The 25,769-nt window shown below is 43.4% G+C and overlaps 1 protein-coding gene across 7 annotated transcripts in view; it reads right to left on the reverse strand.

The window, feature by feature from the left end:
- SFSWAP (splicing factor SWAP) overlaps positions 1-25,769 on the reverse strand; it is a 96,230-nt gene that overhangs the window by 43,293 nt on the left and 27,168 nt on the right. For 4 of the 7 annotated variants that reach the window (XM_087942957.1, XM_087942952.1, XM_087942956.1 and 1 more), the window contains 5 exons: positions 18,225-18,474; positions 15,578-15,709; positions 13,892-13,985; positions 8,564-8,735; positions 3,993-4,226 (listed from right to left, as the gene is read on the reverse strand). In XM_087942957.1, the coding sequence (XP_087799083.1) occupies positions 3,993-4,226; positions 8,564-8,735; positions 13,892-13,985; positions 15,578-15,709; positions 18,225-18,474 (882 nt within the window). The remainder of the gene's footprint in view (positions 1-3,992; positions 4,227-8,563; positions 8,736-13,891; positions 13,986-15,577; positions 15,710-18,224; positions 18,475-25,769) is intronic. The other 3 variants (XM_087942953.1, XM_087942958.1, XM_087942955.1) reach the window with 1 other exon arrangement.

Genomic DNA, 25,769 nt, shown 5'->3' on the forward strand with positions numbered 1-25,769 from the left:
ATCCGTCTCTGCCTTCTAAGACTTCTTGTAATTAATGTGTGTGTGTGTGTGTATATGAAAAACAGTCAATTTTATTTGCAAATGGCTTCCCAATTTTAAAATTAATAATATGTTTGCACTTTGTAGAGGAGTCTTTCCGCAGCAGCTCAAAGTCAACCCTATGGCTGTGGCCGCTTGGTGAAACTTCTCTTATCAAATTACGCTGCTGCATTTTATTGAATTAGACACACATAAATGCAGATTTAATTATCACCCAAGCGCCATTCTTTCAGGAAAGGAAAAATGGAAAGGAGAATAACATTTCCTTTCCTCCCCTGCCTCATTTATTTTGGGTTTGATGTAGCAAATGTCAAGGACCATGAATGGCTCGGTTATTTTACTAGCAGATACATTTTGTATGTGATGGCTACCTCTGTATAAAATAAGCCAGCATTGCTGATTTACAGTGAACATTTCCTACAGGTAATCCACGACTTACAACCGTAATTGAGACCAGCATTTCCATTGCTTAATGAGACAGCTGTTAAGTGAATTTTGCCCCATTTTGCAACCTTTCTTGCCAAGGTTGTTAAGTGAATCATTGCAGTTGTTGAGTAACACCATTGTTAACTCAAACTGGCTTCTCCATTGTCAGAAGGCTGCAAAAGGGGATCACATGATCCGAGGACATTGCAACCGTCATAAATGTGAAGCAGTTGCCAAGCATCCAAATTTTGGTCATGTGACCACGGGGGCTGCTGCAATGGCCCTAAGTGTGGAAAAATGGTCATAAGCTACTTTTTTTCAGTGATGATGTAAAACTTTAAATGGTGACTAAAGGAATAGAATTCTTTATTGGCCAAATGTGATTGGGCACACAAGGAATTTGTCTTGGTGCAAATGCTCTCAGTGTACGTAAAAGAAAAGATACATTCATCAAGAATCATAAGGTACAACACTTAATGATAGTCATAGTGTACAATAAGCGATCAAATCATACTAGGAAACAGTCAACATTTGTTGATTGTAAGGATACAAGCGACAAAGTTACAGTCATACAGTCACAAGTGGGAGGGGATGGGTGATAAGGACTGATGAGAAGATTAACAGTAATAGTAGTGCAGACTTTGTAAATAGTTGGACAGTGTTGAGGGAATTATTTGTTTAGCAGAGTGATGGTGTTCGGGAAAAACTGTCCTTGTGTGTAGTTGTTCTGGTGTGCAGGGCTCTATAGTGTCGTTTGAGGGTAGGAGTTGAAACAGTTTATGTCCGGGATGTGAGGGGTCTATAGATATTTCCACAGCCCTCTTTTTGACTTGTGCAAGACACAGGTCCTCCATGGAAGGCAGGTTGGTAGCAATTGTTTTTTCTGCAATCCTAATTATCCTCTGGAGTCTGTGTCTGTCTTGTTGGGTTGCAGAACCAAACCAGACAGTTATAGAGGTGAACTGCTGTAAGTTAAGGACTACCTGTACTTCCTTCTCTTTCGTCTTTGCACGAGCAGACAAGAGCCAAAGGGAAGGGAGAATTATTTCATGGCTGGATTCACACAACTTGCAGATGTGTGCAAGCTTCAATTCCTAGAATTCCTTGCTGGCATAGCCGCTGCTGGGAATTTTGGGGCCAGATGTCCATGAAGCTGAGAAACTGCTCTGGGCAACAAACCGGGAGGAAGTAACTGTAATTGCTGCCTACAGATTGCATGTCCAAACAATGCACACTCTGACAATTTAATGGGTGGGCTGATTTAATGCAAGCCGAGATGATAGCGAGCTTGATCAATTACCCAACTCCAGTTCAGCCTAGGAGAGTGCTTTACATGACACCAAGAACCACAAAACTATACAATTTCACCCTCTTGGAAGATATAACGAAGTTCAAACACACTTCGTAATTGTTTTGTGTGCAGGAGATGAACAGGATGAGATGGAAGGTGGGGTTAAGCATGTCAGTAGTTTGGAGTCATTGTGTAGCCACAAGAGGCCCAGACCCCCAGTGAATTCTGGTGACACTTATCCAGCGCCAATTTAATTTTGACCGTTAGTTGAGGAGTCCTTGGTGCTTTTTGAGCTTGGTTATTTTCTTACAGACGTTTCATAGGTACCATCATCAGTGCTAGTTTGATGTTACCTAGTTTGGGTAATAAAATGTCTGCAAGAAAATAACCAAGCTCAGAGAGGACCAAGGGCCCCTCATTTCAACCCTGAGCTACAAATATTCTCCTTTTTGGACCATTAGTTGACTGGATTCTTCTATATAGGTTGCAATCACAAACTTTTCCGTGCTTTGCTACTGGTTATTTATGCCTGATAATGTATGGCCGGTCTCTTTTGACTAGTGATGTGAGATTCCTGTTTGCTTTCAAAAAATACTTGCTTGCTAATATTTTCTCTAAGGTCCCTTTCAGCTCTACGAATCTCTGATCGGGGAAGCATGGAATAATGCATTTGCCTTCAGTTTCGATTTGGTCAATGGAAAAGACCGTTCTGGTGTGCTACGCATTGGCATTTCACTCTTGACTGCATTGATCTCGGTTAGTATGTAGGTATGGTTTCATCCTCAGAGGAGGCGCCCGGTAGATTTAATGCTTCATTAAAGAGCTGGTATTTTAATGGTTCTGGGTATGTGTGTTGTGCTACGTAGGATGTTCGCTTTCAAAATCTTTATTGAAACAGAACTCACCGCTTCATGTAATAGCCTGCTTCACTGGCTGATAGCTTTTGCAGTTAGAAAGTTAAAACAGAATAACAGAGCTGGAAGAGACCTTGGAGGTCTTCTAGTCCAACCTCCTTGTTCAGGGAGGAAACCCTATACCATTTCATATAAATGGTTGTCCAATCTCTTCTTAAAAACTTCCAGTGATGGAGCATCCACAAATCTTTCCACTGGTTAATTGTTCTATCAATCAGGAAATCTCTCCTTAGTTCTAAGCTGGGTCTCTCTTATTATTATTACCTTTATTGTCAGAGTACAACATGGGTACAGTGAGATTGGCTGAGCCTCCCCTCGTGCACTTGATTAGTTACAAAAAAGAAAATCACATGCGTATCAACAACAGTGCCAAGAAGGCTCCACACCCATTTGCACCAGTCAGGTGACCCTGAGGACGCAGATAAACCTCCAAGTGGCCTCAACGTCTCTCTAAAAGAATGCAAACGACCAGCTGTCTACAAGGAATATAAATCCTTCCATTCCCCTCCACCCAATCAGAGCTGAAGAAGCTTCTGGGATGAGAAGTGAAACGTTTTCAAAAGAAAAAAAAATAACAAAGTCCAGTTGCCTCTTGGGGGAAGAAAAAAAAAAAGCACCTTTGGGACAACCGTGACCCGGAGGATTGAGAATCTCCGCAGACTTTTAGCTATGCACTTTGGGAGGAAGATCCTTCAAATGGCACAGGAACTATGAAAAGATTTCCAGAAAAACTGCAGGCTGCAGGAACCATCTGCGCTTCAGTTTGAGAGGCAGACAACACAAGACTCATCCCCAGCAGCCTGCACCTGTCTTGAACAGTGAAGGGACACAGGGCAGAAAACATCCTGCAGGAAGCACAACTTCACAAAATTGTCCTTTCAGCAGTTCCCAAGAAGGCTCCATACCCATTTGCGCTACTGCGTTCAGGTGGCCCTAGACCTAGACAAACCTCCAAGTGGCCTCAACGACCCTCTAAAAGGATGCAAATGACCAACTGTCTGCAAGGAGTATAAATCCTTCCATTCCCCACCATCCAGTCAGAGCTGAAGCAGCTTCTTGGATAAGAAGCGAAACGTCTTCAAAGAAAAACCAAGAAAGTCCAAGCTGCCTCTTGAAAAAAAGGCACCTTTGGGACAACCATGACCTGGATGGCTGGGAATCTCCATCGGCATTTGTATATCAACAAAGACAGAGAGTCGTACTTCTTTTGCCCTCTTTCCATCGCCCCCTTCTAGCAATGCTTCGGCCCCGTCTACGCAGAATTAAGCTTTCAAACGGGATGATGTATAAATCCCAGCTGATCCAGGCCACACAATTCCTACCTTGCTTGGCTTCCAGCTCTTCCTGGGTCAGCTGGGGCTTTTTTTCTTCCGGGGCGCTGCCGGAAGGGGTAAGGAGGGTGGCGCTGGTGGAGCTGCTGCTGGCGTTCTCCTGGCCCTCTTTGCCTTCTTCCTCCTCCTCGTCGGTATCGTCGTCCAGCTTCACCCGGTTCTTCTCCAAGGGGAGCATGTCGTTTTCTTTGGCCCGGATTGCAAAGCTGATGGGTGCAAATGACACTGTGGGAGAGAAAGGATGATCTGTAAAAAGCAGCAATTGCTAGTTGAAACCTGTTGGGTCTAGTGGTTGAGGCGCCAGGCTAGGAACCAGGAGACAGTGAGTTCTAGTCTCAATCTTAGGCACGAAAGTTAGCTGGGTGACTTTAGGTCAATTACAGATTACCAGAGTTGGAAGGGACCTTGTAGGTCATCGATTGCCAGGCGACTGTGAATTCTAGTCCCATCTTAGCTGTGACGGCTGATTGGGTAATTTTGGGTCAATCACCAAGAGATGGTGAGTTCTAGTCCCAACTGTAGGCACGAAAGTTAGCTGGGTGTGTCATGCCCTTGCTGGAATCTGATTCTGAGGGGGAGATTGAGCAGCTGACAGGGAGTGGGAGTGTGGCTCTGGTGGCTGTGGAAGAAACGGGGGAAGGGCACAGTCCGGCTGGGCATTCAAAGACCCAGGCCCACCCCCTCTTCATCCTAGGGCACGAAGGGAGGAACGGAGAAGGGAGCAACGTGGCTTACGGTAGAGAAAAAGACTCTGATCCCTTTCATTAGTTGGGAGAAGAGGATATACGAAGGGCATTTGCACACAGCACCTTGCTGGAAGCAAAGTGTGCATTATCTTTGTTGAGGCTTATCTGGGTTTTGGCGTCCTCCCAACTGTGTGTGTGCTTGGTTCTCTTTTGGAAGTCTGCAATTTATCATCCTGGCCTGTTGTGTTAATTACTTCAGCGTGGTTTGTGTTGGTTTTTTTATTTCTAATTTATCTATACTTTGGGTTCGGACTGCATTTTTTTTTCCTTTGTAGACTGTTTTTGGAAGGCTTTGATCTCCAGCCGAGGATAACTGGACATTGGGGGCCAAGTTGGAGGTATTAAAGGGAATTTATCTAGTTTTGTGCCTTTGTTATTTTTGTGCCACGCCCCGGGTCATCACAGGGTGACTTTGCATCAATCGCCAGGCGGCTGTGAATTCTAGTCCCATCTTAACCGTGACAGCTGGCTGGGTAATTTTGGGTCAATCACCAGGAGATGGTGAGTTCTAGTCCTGCCTTAGTCATAAATGCTGGCTGGGTGACGTTGGGCCATTCCCTCTCTCTCAGCTCAAGTCATCTCACAGGGGTTGCTGTTGCGAAGGAGGAAAGTATATCAGATATCTTTGGCACCTTGAGTTATTTGTAAAAAAAATATAAAGGCAGGATACCAATAAATATTTTTACTGCCAGTTGCCAAGGGTGTTTTTGTTGTTGTGGTTGTTGAGGTAAGGGGAGAGATAGGGGGAACAGTCTAATAGAATAGAGGAGGATGTACCCCCCAGTTTCATTTGTGTTGCCCTTGGCTGAATTTTAATTCTCATTTTTGGAAAAAACACCTGTTCTGACCAGGGTAGGACATAGAGGAAGAAAAATGAACCCAGAAAGCAAGTTATCAGAAAGGAGCTGGTTCCGTCCACCCATTTTTGCCTCGGCCTCTTAACTATTTGCAACCGTGTGCTCCTTCAAAGACCTACTCTGACATCCCCTCTCCCAAAAAAGACACGGTCCTTGAACAAAAGAAGATTTCTCTCCCCGCAAAAACAGAATTATGCTATGGAATCCCCTTCTGAGCATGTCACGCCTGGCCGCATCGTTGTTTGGACAAAAGCAGTAAGCTTTTCCCCAGGAGTTTTGGGATTTTTTCAGACAACTAGTTCTTTTCTATGGATTAAGGGTAAGCTCAGTTATCCATCCAAGACCTTTGGGCAATCAAAACAGCTGCCTTGACACACACAAGGGAGGCCTCAGCAAGCTTAGAGGGACCTGTGCTTGCTACTAGCCTTGGGGGTGGGGGGGTGGGAGAACATAATGGAGGAGAAAAGCAGAACTGCTTGAGGCAAATGGAAAGTACTTAATGTTGGGGATGGAAAGATGCAAAACTTGCAGCCAGAGATCTGGAAGAGGATTGTTTTGTACAGGAGCATGGGGGTCCCTTGGTTGCAAAACAGAAGTGGGCTGCAACCACTGGCTTAAACCGTCTCTCCTTTGCTACTGTGTTGAAGTCCCAAAGGTCCTTAACTTAACAACGGTCTCGCTTAGCAAACATAAATGTTATGCTCAGTTGTGGACACAGGTTGAGGACTATTTTGCACTGGCTGCAGGGCTTAAGAAAGAAGAAATGCGAAAAGGAAATTAGACATGAGTCCCATTGGGGTGGGGGTGGGGAGAAAATCACATGTATAACAACAACAGTGTCAAGAAAGCTCCACACCCATTTGCACCACTCAGGTGACCCTGAGGACACAGACAAACCTCCAAGCAGCCTCAAGGACCCTCTAAAAGGATGCAAATGACCAGCTGTCTGAAAGGAGCGTAAATCCTTCCATTCCCCACCACCACTCAGAGCAAAAGCAGTTTCTTGGATGAGAAACAAAACGTCTTCAAAGAAAAAAACAAGAATGTCCAGTTGCCTCTTAGGAAAAAAAAAGCACCTTTGGGGCAACCGTGACCTGGATGGCTGAGAATCTCTGCAGGCATATTGTGCTAAAGCCTGGCAAGGTCCTCTGGTATCTATTTGTGTGTTGTGGTTCCCTCTAATTAGCTGTCACCTGGGGATAAAAATACGCAAGGAAATATTGTGACTGTACATCCCGCTGTCTAATTTTTTAAAAGATCTCTCTTAAAGGAACGAGGGGGGGGGTTAATATATTTAAAAAATTGAAAGTGTGTTTCCAAACATGCTTTTTTTTTCTGGAGAAAAGGGCCAATATTACAGCTCTGGGTTGTTGTTTTTTTTGGTTTTTTTTTTTTTAAACTTCCCCCCTACAGACTCAACCCACCACTGCACAGTTGCTTTTAAAGGGGAAAAAAATATTTAGCAAATTGACATTCTATTGAAGGGGATGGAACGAACCATGTGGATATATCTGCCCTGAGGCTTATACCCACTAAGCTGGAAAGGCCCTTTGTACAATAAGCAATTACTTCTGAGAGGTGCTTTTCAACCTGCAGGAAGGTAACTTGGCTTTTTACCCCTGGATCATAACCACCCGCTGTTTGGGTGGTATGGACACCATTTGGACCTGATCAGGCTGCCATTTGTGAAAAATACAACTGGGACCCACTCCTGACATTCATTTCAACGCCGTCAACCTCTTCTTCGAAGCACCTGAGGGCAGGACAAGAAGTAATGGGTGGAAAGTAATCAACGAGAGATCTAATTTAGGACAAAGGAGAAATTCCCTGACAATTAACCCCTAGAACAGCTTGCCTCCAGAAGTTGTGGCTGATCCAACACTTGAAGTTCAATTCTAGGAGGTTTGATTCAGCCCTATGACTGTGAGACAGATAAGACAGGTAGACAGGTACATAGTTAAGGTAGGTAGGTAGGTAGATATGGATGGATGGACGGACAAATAGAAATAGCAGACATAGAGCCCAGTGCTTTACAGCCCTCTCGGATAGACAGACAGACAGACCGAGGGACAGAGATAGATAGATAGATAGATAGATAGATAGATAGATAGATAGATAGATAGATAGATAGACAGACAGACATAGATAGACAGACAGACAGACAGATAGGACAGACAGACAGATAGATGGACAGATGGATGGATAGAAATAGCAGACGTATCTTCACAGTGCTTTACAGCCCTCTCGGATAGACAGACAGACCGAGGGACAGAGATAGATAGATGATAGATTAGATAGATAGATAGATAGATAGATAGATAGATAGATAGATAGATAGATAGATAGATAGATAGATAGGACAGACAGACAGATGGATGGATAGAAATAGCAGACGTATAGCCCTTCACAGTGCTTTACAGCCCTCTCGGATAGACTGACAGACTGAGACAGAGATAGATTAGACAGACAGATAGACAGACAGACATGGATGGATGAATAGAAATAGCAGACATATAGAACTTCACAATGCTTTACAGCCGAGGGGGAGGGGGATAGATGGATGGATGGATGGATAGATGGACAGACAGACAGACAAGCCTTCCTGAGGTTTTTAAGAAATTGGACAACCATTTTTTGCAGAACGATAAAGGGTCTCCAGCGTGAACAGGGGACTAGAAGCCTCCCAGGTCCCTTCCAACTCAGTTATTCGGTATTCTTTCCAGGGCTTATTTTAGCCATCTCCAATTCATCAGAATCCATTTAAATTAACAATGCATGGGATTACTTGCCTTTTACTTCACGGCTTGTCTCTCATCTTAAAAAAAAATAAATCACAATTCAACAGTATCTTTTAGAGGGGGGTGGGGGGCACCTGGGAGCCAGACCGAAGGTTTCTCGGGTACCATAAATGTGACTTTGTCCTCTAAAAGGCAGGGTTGGATCTGGACGGGAGGCTTACCCTTTATCAGTTTGCCATCGTTGCTAATTTTGATGGCAGCTGGGTCCTTTGCACTATTTCCTTGAGCCGCTGAATCGGCGTCTTCAGGACTCTGCTCAGCAGGAAACTCGGTCTCTCCAGGTGCCGCGGTGGGCGCGTCGGTAGAGACGTCCTCCGACAAAGAGGCGACCTGCTTTTAAAGAGGGGGGAAAAAATCCACTATGTAGCACACGCCCAAAACCGGAAGCTGCAGCAGAATAAATGGATCCTAAATGAATGTACAACTGGACCAATACATGCAACCCTGTACAATACGGTTACTACTCTGGGACTGGATCCATTCATAACTAACAACACCAGCCTCTCAACAACTGCCTAGATCTCATCTCCTGCAACAGTTTAAACAAAATTTACAATTTAACGCAAGTAAAAGGACCTTTTTCCTAACGGTGACCACAGTGTCATGCCCCTGTTAGAATCTGACTCCAAGGGAGAGGAGGAACAGCCAACAGGGAGTGGGAGTGTGTCTCCAGATGTTGTGGAGGAAACTGGGGAAGGGCACAGGCCAGCTGGGCATTCAGAGGAAGACCCAGGCCCATCCCATCTTCATCCTATGGCATGCAGGGAGGAGCGGATAAGGGAGAAACGTGAATGGCGTGGTATAGGGGGAGGAAAGGGCCTTGATCCCCTTCATGGGCTGCAGCTGTGAGGACTGTTTCAATTTATATATGTGCGTGCATCCCTTGGCACCTTCACAGCCCTCTTGTTCGGCTTGTCAAAACAATCCCAGTTTCTCATATGGCCCCTTGGCATAATTAACTGCCCATCCCTCTTCTAGGATGTGGCTACCCTGAATCTCTTCCCCCCATGAACATCGGGACTGCGCAGTATCTTAAACCGGTCTTCGTTCGGGAAAGTTTGGTGTTGCTAAACTCTACTCCTCGGCTCCCAAAGGTGTACAATCCATTAGAACAAAAGGATGGAGCAGTTTGGCGTTAATTTCCAGCAATGTGAATATTGTGGCCCACCATCGGCCAGCAGAGCTGGTGGCAGATTTGGACAGTTAAGAGGTTTGGGAGGAACATGGGTCAGTCCTGAGTCTGGGGAAGGCTCCGACAAGGGCTCTGTGTCTGATGCAGAGATGGGGCCAGGGCTGTCTGACAGTTATGAGCTGCCTTCGGAATCGGAGATCAGTGGGGCAGAAGAACAGCTGGAGCCTGTTCCTGATGCGCGCATGCACAGAGCTGCCAGGAGAAGAGAACAGTTAAGGAACAAGGGTCGATTCGGGAGTAAAGGCACAGGTAGACGGTGAATGGCCCCTCCCACAGGGAATAAAGAGGAGTGAAAGGGGAGTGGGGTTTTGCAGGAGACAATTAGTTCAATTCATTAGGGTGAAGATCTGTTCCTGACTCCTGGCCAAGTATTTTCTGCTCCAGCGTGGCGTTTGGATGCTGTCGTCCTGGCAACTCTCCAAGCCTGATAAAAGGTCTGTGATTGTAAATCACTCTTGAAAGACTGTTTGCCAGGACTTTGTTGGATGTGAATGAGAGGAATTCACATTAGCCTAAATAAAAGGGGCTTTGTCAAGACGAGGAGTCTGCTTCGTGATTTTCGGAAGCCTAGGTCAGAACAGTGAACCAGTTCTTCTAATTGTTGGCAAGGGATCTGTATGAGAACAGAATTCTGGAAATGGCCTTAGTGGGAAACCCTGGGCCAGGGGATGAAGACCGAGGCCAATCATTTTACATTTCAGTTCTCATTCAAATGTAGGTTGACGCTACCATTTCACGATTGTTATACTGATCCAGAAATTAATTTAAGAAGCCCTGTGCTATGAGCTTCATATTAGGACTGTACAAAGCCATTTTAAATGAAGAAATGACTCGAGGTATGCTTGGGGTGGGTGGGGTGGGAGAGAATGAAGCCTTCAAGGAACCATCTTCGGGTCTAGCTTTGCTTATCTGCCGCTGGTAATAGCAGCGATAAAGTTTTAAGAGGGCTCGTGGCAGGAATTTCTATCCCCCTATGCTCAAAAAAAGAAAAAAAAAACCGAATACATTAGCTGGCAGAGCCCGTCTTCAAAAAGAGGAAGGGGATGAATTTATTCATGAAAGATCTGGCTGCATTTTGCTTAATGAGGAAGAAATGTAATTGCAAGAAAAAAAAATTAATGATCGAATGGGAGGCTACCTTAAGTGGACTTACAGTACTGTATCTATTTGCTTAGCGTATCAGTTTTTAGCTAATTTCATGCGTTGCCTTCAAGGATCGTTTGCTGAATAAGTTATAATTGGCCATCTTTAATCTTCAAACTAAAACCAGATCATCGTGATTTCTAAGCCACAGGCAGTCCTCGGCCTAGCACTGGGACCGAAATTTTCCACTGTTAAGTCCCCCCCGATCATAAAACGAGACATCACATGACCAGATACACGATTTTAGAGTCGTTTTTACCACGGCTGTGAAGTGAAATCAGTACTTGTTAATGGCTCGTGCCATTAAACCAATCCAGCTTCCCCAGCTGACTTTTTGTTGGTCGAAAGTGGCTGGGAAGATTGCAAATCGTGAGCATGTGACTTTTAAGACGCTGCAAGCATCCTAAATGCGAGTTGATGGCCAGGTGCCCCGATTGCAATCATCATGTGACCGTTGGGGATGGTGCAACGGTGGTAGCTTTGAGGACCGGCCGACATAATTTCACACTATCATTAAATGAATGGTTGTAAGTCAAGCATTACCTGCGCAGTTTACAAACCACAGTGAATGTTACCTGCTCTGCCGAGAGCCACAAGCTGCATTGTGGCTTAGGATAATGGGCATGAGCCAGAAAAGAGGGATGTGGAAATATCTACAGACCCCATACATCCTGGACATAACCTCTTCCCTCAAGACTATAGGGCATTGAACGCCAAAACAACTAGACCCAAGGAGTCGTCCTCCGTCCCCCACAATGGCATCACTCTGCTAAACAACTAATTCCAACAATACTGTTTAACTACCTAGCAGGGCTGTATTACAATTACTCTTCTCATCTTTCCTATTACCCGTTTCCTTACCTTCTTATGCCTGTCACTTTGTTGCTTGTATCTTACGATTTATATTGTTTTATTTAGTATCCTAGTATTATTTTTGTTGATTGCTTATTTAGTATCCTGTAACTCTCACTAAGTGTTTTATCTGATGATTTCTGATGAACGTATTTTTATGATGATTATTGCCATGATTCATCACTTGTTGCTTGTATGCACACTGAGAGCTTATGCACCGGAGACAAATTCCTTGTGTGTCCAACCACACTTGGCCAATAAAGAATTCTCTCCTCTCCTCTCCTCTCCTGTCTATATTCCATTCCATTCCATCCCTATCCCTATTCTATTTGCTACCCCATCCCATCCTAAAACCAGAAGCTAAATTATCAGCATTTATCAGCTCTGTGGACTCAAATGGAATTTTGGTTATTAAACATTAAACACCAACTTGTGTTTTTTGGGGGAGGAACACAGGTGTTAAAAAAAAACCACCATGGTCTTTCTGTAAACATTATGTGATGTTTGGTGCAAATGTAATGTTTGTGTGTAACAGGGTTCTTTCTGTCCTTCTTTTGAAAAATGAAAAATAAACAGTTCACATGCCATTTTTTTGTTTTTGTTTCCTGGAAAACACGCAGCATTGTTTGATGCCCCATTAAACCGAATGACAAAACTCTATTTAAAATTGGAAGAGCACTCTGCTTCATTAGTATGTCCCGGCTATTAATTTCAAAAGCACCCTTGTCCCCATTAGGGCAAAAAAAAAGCAAAACAGTTTCCTGGCAACCACACGGTGCATTGACAATCTGTTTCATCAAACGCAAAAAATACACACGATAAACAATTCAGAGAAAAAAACATAAAAGGTAGAAGGCAAGGCAACAGGTCCCGCTTCCTGTAGTGACCTAGCAGGTCTGTGCGACAAAACTCTTGAAATTAAAGGAGAAACACTAACATGGGCTGCGAATGGTATTCAGCGTTTAACTGACATTTGGTAACATTACCTAAGTCGGGCAAATCAAAAGTCTGAATGAATTTAACCCCACCCCCACCCAAGGAAGATAAGACAGAGATGGCCGTGTCACCCATGAATAGAGAAGATGGCTGTACCAAGCACACTGTGTCAATTTAGGGGTACAGATTACTCCTAACCCCAGTTCAAGAGCAGGGACATTAGAATTCAAGTTCAATAACCGGTGCCTGTAATCATTGATAAAACTGACGGATCCTATCTGTTTATATGAGCCTATATATAAAATAGGCCCATTTTTTTTTTAAAAAAAGTCTTTTAGGAGTATATACACACAGGCAGAACTGGTTGCCAGCCATTTTCAGGTAAGGAGCACAGGTATACACACACACACACACACACACACAAAGAGAGAGAGAGAAGGGGGGAGAGAGAGAAGAGGTAGTGAAGGAGAAGGAGAGAGGGAGGGAGAGAGGAGAGAGAGGAGAGAGAGGAGAGAAGGAGACAGAAAGAGAGGTGGGAAGACAAAAGGGGAGAGAGAGAAGGAGAGAGAGGAGAGACAGAGGGAGGAAAAGAGAAGGAGAGAGAGACGGAGAGTGAGGGAGGGGGAAGAGGGAGAGAAGGAGAGTGAGGGAAGGAGAGAGACATTATCTGTGGGGTCACTGGTGCTTTCTGGGCTTGGTTGTCTTCTTGCAGACATTTCATCCATCATTCACCATCATCCTTCTAGCCATTATCTATCCTCTGTGGGATGAAGGACCCTTCCTCATGTTTCCAACCCATACGGTCCTGAGCTTTATTTTTTGGCCAATTTGGCTCGCCAAACTTGCCGATATCGTTGATCCACTTGTTTCGTATATTTAGAATATACAAAACGCATATTTGAAATGTACGAGGTATTTCAAGGTTATCTTGGTTATCACCAAGGTTTAACACCAGGCCAACCAGCAAGTTGGAAACACAGCCTGCAAAAGGGACCGCCGAGAGAAAACACTTCCTTCAACAATGACAGGGCAAGCCACTTTTGTATATCAACAGAGAGCAAACCCGGTTCTCTTTTAGCACTGATGATGTTACCTAGTTGGGTCACGAAAGATCTGTAAGAAAATAACCAAACTCAGAGACACCAAAGATCACACAGTCCTCCTCTTCCTCTCCACAAACCCTACTCATCACCCCCTCCCACAATAACAAAGAGGGCAGACAACACATTCTTAAAACACACCCACTGATGGGGAACTGGTTCCTCTTTCAACAGCCCCAGTCATCCATCCTGTGGAGGAGGAAGGGGGGGAAACAAGCAAACAAGCCAGCACGTATCATAGTTACATTATACTTTCACAAGCCTACCTTTGAGCTGTCACTGGCCTCTTTCTGAAGGAAGAACTGTTTCTTAAATTCGTAGTAGGCGTTGTACTGGTGCCAAGGCTGCAGAAATTCGAATCTGTTAAGGAGGAGACAAAAAAGGCACACAGTTTGTGTGACCCAAAACGGGGCTGGAATTTGGGTCGTTAAGCAACTCCTTGTGGTCGTAAGTTATGTCGGACCCAATTTTAGGACCATTTTTAAAAGGAGATCGTTAAAGGGAATCGTCACAGCTGTTCAGTGAATCCAGCTACGCCAATGGGTGGGGTGTTTTAGGTGGCAAATTGTGGCCATGTGATCACAGATCCTACAACCGATCGTAAATGCAAGCTGGGTGCCAATTGACAGGATACGCAGGGGGACAGGAGTGTTGTAAGTGCAAATACACAGGTTATAAGTCGCTTTTTTCCAAGGATGTTGAATCATTTTAAGTTGAGAACTACTTATTACCGCGTTTCTCCAAAAATAAGACCGGGTCTTATATTAATTTTTGTCCCAAAAGATGCATTAGGGCTTCTTTTCCAGTTAGGTCTTATTTTCAGGGAAATATGGCACTAAATGCGACCTTCTGGCTGACGATATTAACTAGGGCTTATTTTTTTGGGGGGGTAGGGCTTATATTATAAGCATCCTAAAAAACCATGCTAGGGCTTATTTTCCAGTTGGGTTTTATTTCCGGGGAAACTGGGTAATATATCTGGTCCTTGACTTACACAGTTCATTTAGTGATCTTGAAAAAAAAAGACCAGAGTTAACGACCACTGCAGCATCCCCATGGCCACGTGATCAAAATTCAGATGCTTGGCAACTGAACTCACATTTATGACTGTTGTGGTGCCCCGGGGGTCACGTGATTTCTCTTTCGCGACCTTTTGATAAAGCAAAGTCAGCAGGGAAGCCAGATTCACTTAACAACCATGTTACTTACTTAACAACTGCCGTGACTGATATAACCACTGTGGCAAGGAAGGTCGCAAAATGGAGCAAAATTCATTTTAACAAATGTTTAGAATAAATGAGCTGGAAGAGGCTATGGAGGCCTTCTAGCCCAGCCCCCTACGCAAGCAGGAGAACCTATCCCATTTCAGATAAGTGATTGTCCAGACTCTTCTTAAAAACCTCCAGTGATGGAGCACCCACGATTTCTGGAGGCAAGCTGTTCCATTGGTTAATTTCTCCTCATAGTTAGGAAGCTTCTCCTTAATGTCTCGCTTAATGTCAGAAATTATGGGCTCAAATTTGTAAGTCGAGGGTTACCTACATTCCCTCTCTGGGAGGGAGATGGATAATTTTAAAAAATGTGGTGCAGAAGTCAATATGGGAAAAATACAGGTGCACACCACCATCCCTCAACTGTAAGTCACGGCTATAATTTATTATTTCCCCACCTAAGGAACCAAAAGGCCATTTGATATTCTGAAAATAATAAATTACACCCCAAGGGCCAGAAGTTACAGATATCTGAAAGCCAGGTTTCAAGATTCTTTGGCAATGATGCTTTATCGTTAACTTGCAGGAGTTTCTTGAATTTTAATGTGAGGAACCTCCAATAGGTTACTATGTTTTTTGTTGTTTTCCCCTGAGAAGACAATCAGTAAGAGAACGGGGCAAAGCTACTCGCTTGCGGGTTTATCGTAAAATGAAATCAAGACTGAAGTCTCCCCTACTCACCTCGGATCATTCTTGGCACGAACGCTGGTTTCAAATTTAATCCCATTTCTCGCAACATACTCAGCTAGCTTGTCAATTACAGGTTGGATATCTGGAGGTGGAGGAATGACGGCAACCACTGGAGGAATTGAGCTGGGAAATGTCAAGAGTTGTAAGATTTACACAGGCAGAGAACACAACCTATTAAAATGGGGGGGAAGAAGCTCATTTTTTAAAAAAAGGCATCACCTGACTGAGGACTAAACAGGGAAAAGCGAAGTATTTCAAACAAGGGAAATACAGAACAAAGGTCCAGGCAGGATTTTAAAAGTTTTAAGACATAAGGTTGAGGAGAGCTGAATGATTCATTCTGGCTCACAAAAATGAAATTCTGGAAAATTTGAAGTGGGGTGGCCACCAATGAGACAAAAAAAAAAAGGGTTGGCAGGATTTTAAGAAAAGTTTTAGACATCCAACTAAGATGAACAGAGCTGAATGATTCATTCTGGCTGACGAACGTGCAATTCTGGAGAAACTGCAATTATTCTGAAGCAGGACGGCCACCAGTCAAGAGAAAAGAAGTGGTTTGAGAATAATTTTGCATGCGCAGCTTTCTGTCAGACAATAGGTACCTATTGAAATTCTCTACGTATTCTGCAAAGTTAAGACGCTGCTTTAATTGAACGCCATTCTTTTGGAACAGGTTCTTTCATGGGAGAGATACACATCCACACGCTATTATTTTCATTATACGAAATTCCAAAGCGATATTCATTTCAAATATTTATGTTGTGCAATTAAGAAGAAACGTTAGCAGTACGATTAACCATATAAGCTATATTATTCTATTTTCATCTCTTTATTTACTTGAATAGGTAAACTCAAGGCAGCAAACATAGATGAGGCTTAATCCCTCCTCCTCCTATTTTCCTTACGATGATAACCCTGTGAGGGCGGTTGAGCTGAGAGAGAGGGACTGGCTTGGAGTCGCTCAGCTGGTTTTCATGGCAAAGGCAGGACTAGAACTCCCAATCTCCTAGTGATGGGTCCAAAATCACCCAATCGGCTTTCATACCTAAAAGACTAGAACTCACAATCTCCTGGTTTCTAGGCCAGCCCCTTAACCACTAGACCGAATCAGCTCTCAAAAATGAAAACGATAATAATAATAATGATGGAGAACCTGTCCTCATATGGGACATTAGTCCTGCTAAGACAGAACTAGAATTCCCAATCTCCTGGTAACTGGCCCAAGTTACCCAGCAGACTTTCACGGTTAAGGCGGGACTAGGACTCACTCTCTCCCGGTGATTGGCTCAAAATTACCCAGTCAGCTTTCACATGCCTAAGGCAGAACTATAACTCACCATCTCCTGGTTTTTAGGGCCAGCACCTTAACCACTAAACCAAATTAGCTTTTAAAAATTAAAAAAATAATAATGATGGGATATTAGAACAAAATTAGTTATTGCTGTCTTGATATGGGATACTAGAACAAAATTAACATCAGCAGGCTTTGAGATAGCCAACAGAATATCCCCCTCCAGAACGCAAACTTGGGAAGACCTGTCTGGAAGTGGGTGTTTCACTAAACAGAAATTAAATAGGCTTCTTGCACATTATAAGCCTGCACAGGGCTGGCAGGGGAGGAAAGTAGATTATTTTTAATGAAAAGATTAATTGCTGACCAAGAAGGCCCTCAAAAAAATGTCAAAAAACCCCACGAGGATATCATCCATGAAACAAAACTAGACAAGGCAAACATATTGGCTCTTCTGCACTCTGTCTAAAGCTCAGGCAATTTTAGGATGTAATGAGACACCCTTTTATTTGGGCTGCCATTTTAATTATTAACATTTAATCACTTTAACGTATGCAACTGTCCACTGCCCGGTAGCTGGGAAGCCTCCCTGCCAAAGCCTGGTCTGAAGGAAAAAAAAAACAGCCCAGCCACTCGGAATCGCTGGGAGGCTGCTGGTGTTATGTCCATACGCAGGACCCAAGTTTATATAAATGCACTGGGGCTTACGAAGGGATTCAGGAGAGGCTACCACAACATCTGAACATGAGAAATAAATATAATAAACCCAGAGTAATACAGAAAAACAGAGTTGGAAGGGACCTTGGAGGTTTTCTAATTGTTTGAAATGAGCAGCTTATCAAATTGGAGAAAGAAAAGAAAAGAAAAGAAAAGAAAAGAAAAGAAAAGAAAAGAAAAGAAAAGAAAAGAAAGAGAGAGAGAGAGAGAGAGGGAAAGATGGAGGGAGGGAGGGAAAGATGGAGGGAGGGAGGAAGGAAGGGATGAATGGAAGAAGGCATAAAAGAGATATTAAAAGAAGGGATGGAGGGAGGGAGAAAAGGAGAGGGAGGGAGGGAGGGAGGGAGAGAGGGAGGAAGGAAGGAAAACTGATTTCTGATGCTTTTGGGAAAACTCCATTGGAAAAAGAGTCAAGTACAGTATCTCCTGCTATCAAGGTCCATATTATCTCAGCGCCAGTGAATTGCTGAGTCTAACCAACAAGCTAGTCAATAGCTTGCATTTACTTTCAGCAGTGGGTATCCTCTACCACCATTAGGAAAAGTTGTTCTGTTACACAAGCAGCCTGTTTGTTACACGATTCGCTCAACAAAACTCCTCCTCTACACAGGCCAGCATAAAATAAGATACCTCGCTGAAGTGCTTGTGCCAGGTAATGCGCCACTCGTGTCTTCACTGGCTTCCAAAGACGATGGTGGTGGCGTCGTGCCGGGAGGCGGAGGCGCTGTGATGGTGGCTACGCCAGTGGTGCTTGACACCGTCACACCCGCTGGCAAGGCGCTGTAGTAAGTAGCCATGTCAATCCCTGGCGGCGGTGGGGCGAGGCAGTACGTTCCATCGGGCAGCATGTAATAGCTGTAGTACATGGCTGCCATTGTTGCTATATTTTTTTTTAAAAAAGGGACAATCAGTACTTTGACCAGCATGGACAAGAAAAGCCAACTCAAACGGCAGTATGGATCCTTGCACCCAATCCTACAGCTCTGCACGCAGCTGCAACATGCCTACAATATTGCTTTTGGTTCAACTATGAAGCTATCTACAACAGGGGGGTCCTTTGGTGCTTTCTTCAGCTTGGCTGTTCTCTTGCAGATGTTTCATGACCCAACTAGGGAACAACATCAATGCTAGAAGGGAAAGGGGTTTGGACTCTGTTTAAGTGTTGGTGGGAATGTTCTTGGTGATTTCTTGATTAGGTTATTATTTACTGTTCAACTGTCTGAGGTGGATAGTCCTTGACTTATTTCATTTAGTGACCATTCAAAGTTACGACGACATTGAAAAAAAGTGACTTTAGGACCGTTTTTCACAGATAAGAGCTCTGCAGCATCCCCAGGACCATGGGATCGAATTTCAAATGCTTGGCAGCTGTTTCATACTTATGACCGTTGCTGTGTCCCAAGGAATTGTGATCCCCTTTTGTGACCTTCTGACAAGCAAAGTTTTACTTTTACTTTCAACAATTTCTTTCTTTCTTTCTCTCTCATTCTTTCTTTCTTTCTTTTTCCCCTCGACTTCAGTCATTGATACCATTTTACTCCAGACTTCATAGTACTCTGTCTCATCCTTAATTTCTAGAGTCAGTCTGTCCACCACTGTACAGACTACTATTTTCCTTATTATTTCACTTTCGATAGGGATGCAAGCTCCTGAATCTTGATCACACGATCATTGGGCTGCTGCAAAGGTTGTAACTCTGAAAAAGATTGTGAAGTTGCCTTTTTCAGTGCTGTCGTAACTTTGAACAGTCGCTAAGTGAACAGATATAAGCCGAGGGCTACCTGGACACGCAAAAACATCACGGTGTAAATTTGAATGGAAGAGCTAAAATCTATAACGGAAGGTGGAAATTTGGAGCCGTATAGGATGCTGAGAGTCCAGATCAAAGGAGAAATCTACAGGTAGGTGACAGGTGCACATTATGTTCCATTAAATGCTAATAAGGGTAGAATCATACATGAGTTTTGGGGGAAATGGTGCGATGTTATGAATACAAGACAATCCAGGGAGAAAAATGCTCTCTTATGTGACATCAGAGGTTGGGTAGGAATGAGACGAGAGAGAATATAAAGTGGTGATTGGGTTATTATTTGGATCTCAAGAGATTATTATGATTATCTGCTTGGAAAATTGTGTGCTTGTTTTGAAAATGCAGCTCTACTCCAATGTACATCCATCGAAGGATCTGATATAAGCCTGAAAGTACAGCTGATTTTGATCATTTAGGGTGACAGCTTGATATATGGGAGTGAACCATTCTGAATGCTCTACCCATCATTTCTTGATACAGGCAGTCCTTGACTTACAACAGTTCATCTAGTGACTGCTGGAAGTTATGACAGCACTGGAAAAAAAGTGACGTACGACTTTCACATTTACGATCTCTGCAGCATCTCCATGCCCATGGGATCAAAATTCAGAGGCTGGGCAATTGGTTCATACTTATGACCGTCGCTGTGTTCCAACTGTCACAAGATTCCCCCCCCTTCTGATGAGCAAAGTTGATGGGGAAGCCAGGTTCACTTAACAACCGGGTCACTAACTAATCAACTGCGGTGATTCACTTAACAACTGTGGAAAGAACGGTCATAAAATGGGGCAAAAGTCACTTGACAAAGGTCTCACTTAACAACAGAAATGTGGGGCTCAATTGTGATTGTAATTGAGGACTAGCTGAACTGTTAAGAGAGGAACTTGAAAATAAACCAACTGCAAAAGGAGAAAAATACACACCATGTTCCAAAAAACCCCTTACTTGTAACAATGTCCTTGACTTATAACCACAATGGCACTCAAAATTTATGTTGCTAAACGAGACATTTGTCAAGTGAGCTTTGCCCCATTTTACGACCTTTCCGGCTACAGTTGTTAAATGAATCATTGTAGTTGGTTAAGTGATTCTGGCTTCTCCATTGACTTTGCTTGTCAGAAGGTCGCAAAAGAGGATCATGTGACCCCAGGGACACTCAACCATCGTAAATGTGAGTCAGTTGCCAACTGACTGAATCTGGATCAGGTGACCTTGGGGGTGCTGCAACGGTCTTAAGTCACTTTTTTCCAGTGACATCATAACTTTGAATGGTCACTAAATCAACTATTGTTAAGCCCCTAACCCTAACGCCCGACAGAATGAATGGAATGAATGGACATAAATGCCTACGATGGAAAACATTGCTTGTAAATGCCAAAAAAACCTAACTTACAACAGAATTTTAAAATGTTTTGGGGTTTGTTTGTTTTTTTGCAATAAAATTTTAAAAATGTCAGAAGGGCTGCACAAACTCTTCCCCCTCCCCTCAAAAAAAAAAAAAAAAGTGCATCCCCCACTGCAGGAAGTCTTAGGAAACCGTGCAAGTGGAAACTGCCCTGATGGCTGGCGTGAATAGAAATCTCTGCAGTTTGCAAGCGTTTCATTATTTTATCAATGCTATAAACGTGCATTGCAGGAATGCCGATTTAAAACAGCTCAGCAAGTTTACGGAATAATCACCTTGCCTTCGTGCGGTTGTGGGGAGTTTGCATAATTCATGCCTTTCAAAGGCAGGGCGATAAATCGAGAGCCTGTTTGGGCGGAGAGCTTTTTAATGTGTTATTTTTATTAAATGTACAGGTATGAATCCTTCACTTCTGAAACACCAGCTGACCAAGCCACTAATAACAGAGCGGGTTTAATTCTACAGGCAGAATCCTAAGGGTTATTGCAGACATCTGCTCTTAGTGCAAGTCTTCACGCCAAAATGTATCCCAGGAGACAGCTGCTTTAATTCTTAATTTTAGAGTTCTCTGTCAGCCTTCCTGAATTATTTAGGAAAACAGGATGGAGACGTGTCTGAAAGTGACAGACAACAAGGCCCGGGACTGTAATTAATTATAATATTTCATTAATAAAACAGAGCTGATGCTTCCTGCAATGGCTTAACAACAGAATAATTCTAGCCCGGTGTTTTTAAGCTTAAAGGGAAAAACTCTGGGATAAGGTGCATCTCTTAAGATGCATAGCAGACTTCTAAATAAAAATAGATCTGGTATCTAAAGGAGGGATGGGGGGAGAAAAAGCATCGTAAAAACAAAGCTTGGAATGATAATAAGTCTGTACCTATTAAGAAGAACAAGGTAAAAGCCTTTTACAAGCCCAGCTTATACCTAAATGAGCTTCACAAGGCTCTAAAAACAAGGAACTTTATAGAATTGTGGCAATGCTTTTCTGCAATACAACATTACACTACCACTCTTCTGATATAATGGCAGTGGTAAAAAAAACAAACCCAAACCAAACCAGTCTCTTAATATCAACTGCACGAAAATAAAAGATAGAAGCGCTGCAATTACGAGAAAGTTTCTTGAAAGAAAATGCTGGAAAATTATTTTTTTTGCAACTTGCAAACCTAGAATTATTGTTTGGGGAAGAGATGGGACTATTTTTTTTAAAATGTATGGTAGTTGTCATGTTCCTGGTGGAGACTGACTCTGAGGGACAGGAGGAGCAGCCGACAGGACAGGGAGTGTGGCTCCAGAGGTTGTGGAGGAGGCTGAGGAAGGGCAGAGGCTGGCTGGGCAGTCAGAGGAGGACCCAGGCCCATCCCCTCTCCATCCTAGGGCACGCAGGGAGGAGAGGATAAGGGAGAGATGTGAATGGCATGGTCTATGGGGGAGGAAAGGGCCTTGATCTCTTCATGGGCTGCAGCTGTGACAACTGAATAAGAGGACAGACATGCGTACTGGCGAATGCTGGAAACAAAGCATGGAAATATCTCTAGTTTATGGTTCCTCTCTGAGTTTGCCGTCCTTCCCAGTGTGTGTTCTGTTATCTGTGGACGTCCTCCAGCCCTTATCTTGACTGGTTTGTGTTGTTTTTTTCCCTCCTTCTCGTAACTGCTTGTGTGGGAGATTTTTGTCTTCCGTCAACGATATTTGGAGCTTGGAAGCAAAGTGAAGGAATAAAAGAGGCTTCACCGGGTTTTTGTGACTGTGTTTATTTTGTATTCCCCTCCCCCCCAACACAGTAGTCCTTGACCTCCCAACTATGATTGGGGCCAGAATTTCCATTGCTAAACCAGGCAGTTGTTAAATGAGTCACACCCCATTTTGAGACCTTTGGGGCCATAGTTAAGTGAATCGCTGCAAGTCACTAAGTGGGTCAGGCAGATGTTAAGCGAATCGGGCTTCCCCCATTGACTTTTCCCTGTTGGAAGCCAGCTAGGAGGGTCGAAAATGGTGATCATGTGACCGCCAGATGCTGTGATCATCATATACATACCTGCTGATTGACAAGTGCTGGAAATTTGCTCGCTTGACTGTAGGGATGCTACAACAGTCGTAAATGTGAGGACCGGTCTTAAGTCACTTTATTTTTGGGGAGGATAAATTTACATTCCAACCTGCCCCCAAACAGAGTGGTCCAACCATAGGATAGTCTTACAGGTAGTCCTCAACTTAGAACAGTTCATTTAGTGACTGTTACAATGGCACTGAAAGAAAGGTGACATGATAGTTTTTCATGCTTATGACCACTGCAGCATCCCCATGGTCATCTGATCATAATTCAGACACTTGGCAATTGACTCATATTTATGACGGTTGCAGAGTCCCTGGGACCTTCTGACAAGCAAATCAATGGGAAAATCAGACTCACAACCATGTTACTAATTGAAAAACTGCGGTGGCTCACTTAAACAAATGCAGTGTGATGACCCAAAGGGACGTGGCACAAAGGCAAAACAGTCAAATAAGCAAGAAGAGTCTCTTTAATACCTCCAACTTTGCCCCCAATGTCCAGGTTACCTTCGGCTGGAGAAAAAACTCTCCCAAGAACAGTCTTTAAGTGGAGGAAATTCAGTCCGAAAACAAAGTACATACAAACTGTAAATAGTAATTCACACAAACCACGCTGCAGTAAATTAACTGGACAGGGCAGGAGAAGGAATTGCAGACTGGAAAGCACGGAAAAACTCACACCGTCGGGAAGACACCAGGAACCCAGATAAGCCTCAACGAAACCAGATAACTCATGATTTGCTCCCAACAACTTGCTGTGCGTAGCTTCCCTGCAGCTAACAAAGGAAATCAGGGCCCTTTCCTCCCCCATAAGCCACACAATTCACATTGCTCCCTTCTCCATTCCTCCCTGCGTGCCCTAGGATGAAGAGGGGGTGGGTCTGGGTCCTCCTCCGAACCCCCTCTCCCTTGTTCTACCTCTCCCCTGCTCCATTGTAGAAATTTCCACAGCCAATGGAGCCACACTCCCACTGTCAGCTGCTCGGCCCTCCCCCTCCTAATCAGATTCTGACAGGGGCATGACATGCAGTGAGAAAAGTCGTAACATGGGGCAAAAGTCACCTAACCAATTTCGCACTTAACCAACATAAATTTTGAGCTCGATTGTGGCCCTAACTTGAGGGCTACGTGTATTTTGAGACCAGGTATGCAGATAAAAGTCCATTTAAGGTCAGAACAGCCTGTCTTGAGGTTCTTTCTCTTGGACCTCTTACAATTCACGGTCCACATACTTTTGCAAGAATAACGAACATTTCTTTCTCTGTCTAATGAAAACCCACAAATTGTGTGTTTGCCTTTTTGTACGCTCTGACTGCCTGAATTCCAAAGGGCTGACACTATGCATTGCAGGGCCTGTGCATGAAACTATTTGGCAATTCTCGCTTGGCTCAAAATGCGCTTTTATAATTTTATTCTCAAACACTAACAATATTTACTTTGACACCTACGAGAACAATTCTAGCAACTAATGTACTCTGCATTCAAAACTGCTGAAGCTTAAACTTAAAAGGAAGAAGAAGGGGGGAAAAATAACAGCACAGTAGTTACAACCCCACCTCCCCTCCAAAAAAACTTTATGTATATGAAGTGTTCGGGATAAACTGCCATCACACTGATGTCAAGATAATGCAGGCAGATTTTTTATTTTTTTAAAATAAAGGCACAGATTTTAAACTGTGTTATACTGAACTCTTCAAAGCTACATTGCTAATCCTTTCTTTCCTTAAATGAACTGTTAACAGATAACAGATAATCAGAGAGGGAAGGGACCTTGTAGGTCATTTAGTCCAACCTCCCTCACAAGCAGGAGACCCTACACCATTTCTGACAGATGGCATTCTAGTCCCTTCTTGAAAGCCTCCACTGATGAAGCTCCCATAACTTCTGAAGGCAACTTCTGTTCCATGGATTGATTGTTCTCACTGTCAGAAAATTCTTCCTTATTTCCAGGTTGAATCTCTCCTCGTTCAGTTTCCATCCATTATTCCTTGTCTGGCCTTTGGGTGCCTTGGAAAATAGCTTGACCCTCTCCTCTCTCCAGCAGCCTCTCAAATATTGGAAGACGGCTCTCATGTCTCCTCTGGTCCTTCTCTTCCCTAGACTAGCCAGGCCCAGTTCCTGCAACCGTTCATCGTATATTTTAGCCTCCAGTCCCCTCATCATCCTGGTTGTTCTTCTCTGCACTTTTTCTAGACTCTCAACCTCTTTTTTCTAGTGTGGTGTGAATTTACATTGTGCTGATCGTAGTTCTTGGTTGACGGTTTGTATAGAGCTTAATAGTGATGCTCAGGCTTTAAAATGATATATTTTCACAGTCAATTCATGATATACTGGAAAATCGATAACCTCTATGATATCTGTAAATATATCAGTATATATTTCTTTACCATGCACCTTCAACTTTCCCTTTTGCTCCATTTCTTTATCCATTTAGACATTTTCTTTAAAACGTCTAACAGAAACATACACGTCAATGAAGAAACAAAACAGAAGACTGGTAAAGCTTACCTTGCTCAAAAAATTCTACCTCCCATATTGTTCAGAACTTAAGCGTATGAGTCAATTTCATATTGACAAGCCTACATGTGTATAGCTTTCACGTTTTCAGAAACAATTTTAAAACAACACCAAAAATTGTTGTGTAGGCAGCACAGATTTTCTTTTAAGTGTACGACAAATACAAGATGGAACACAATTGGGCTGATAGCTATTTAAAGAGCAACAGCATACTTGGGTTCTAACTGGCAAGCAGAATCACAAATCCAACGTAAATGGTTATGAACCTATTTAAAAAAAAAAAAACCCTCAAAAGCAGTTTGGCAGTTTGAATCTCACCAGGCTCAAAGTAGCTTTCCGTCCTTCCGAGGTGGGTAAAATGAGGACCCAGACTGTTGGGGGCAA

Source organism: Notechis scutatus, chromosome 13, assembly GCF_049901735.1.
Source record: "Notechis scutatus isolate UNSWTSFEM ecotype Mainland chromosome 13, rNotScu1.2, whole genome shotgun sequence".
NCBI lineage: Eukaryota > Metazoa > Chordata > Lepidosauria > Squamata > Elapidae > Notechis > Notechis scutatus.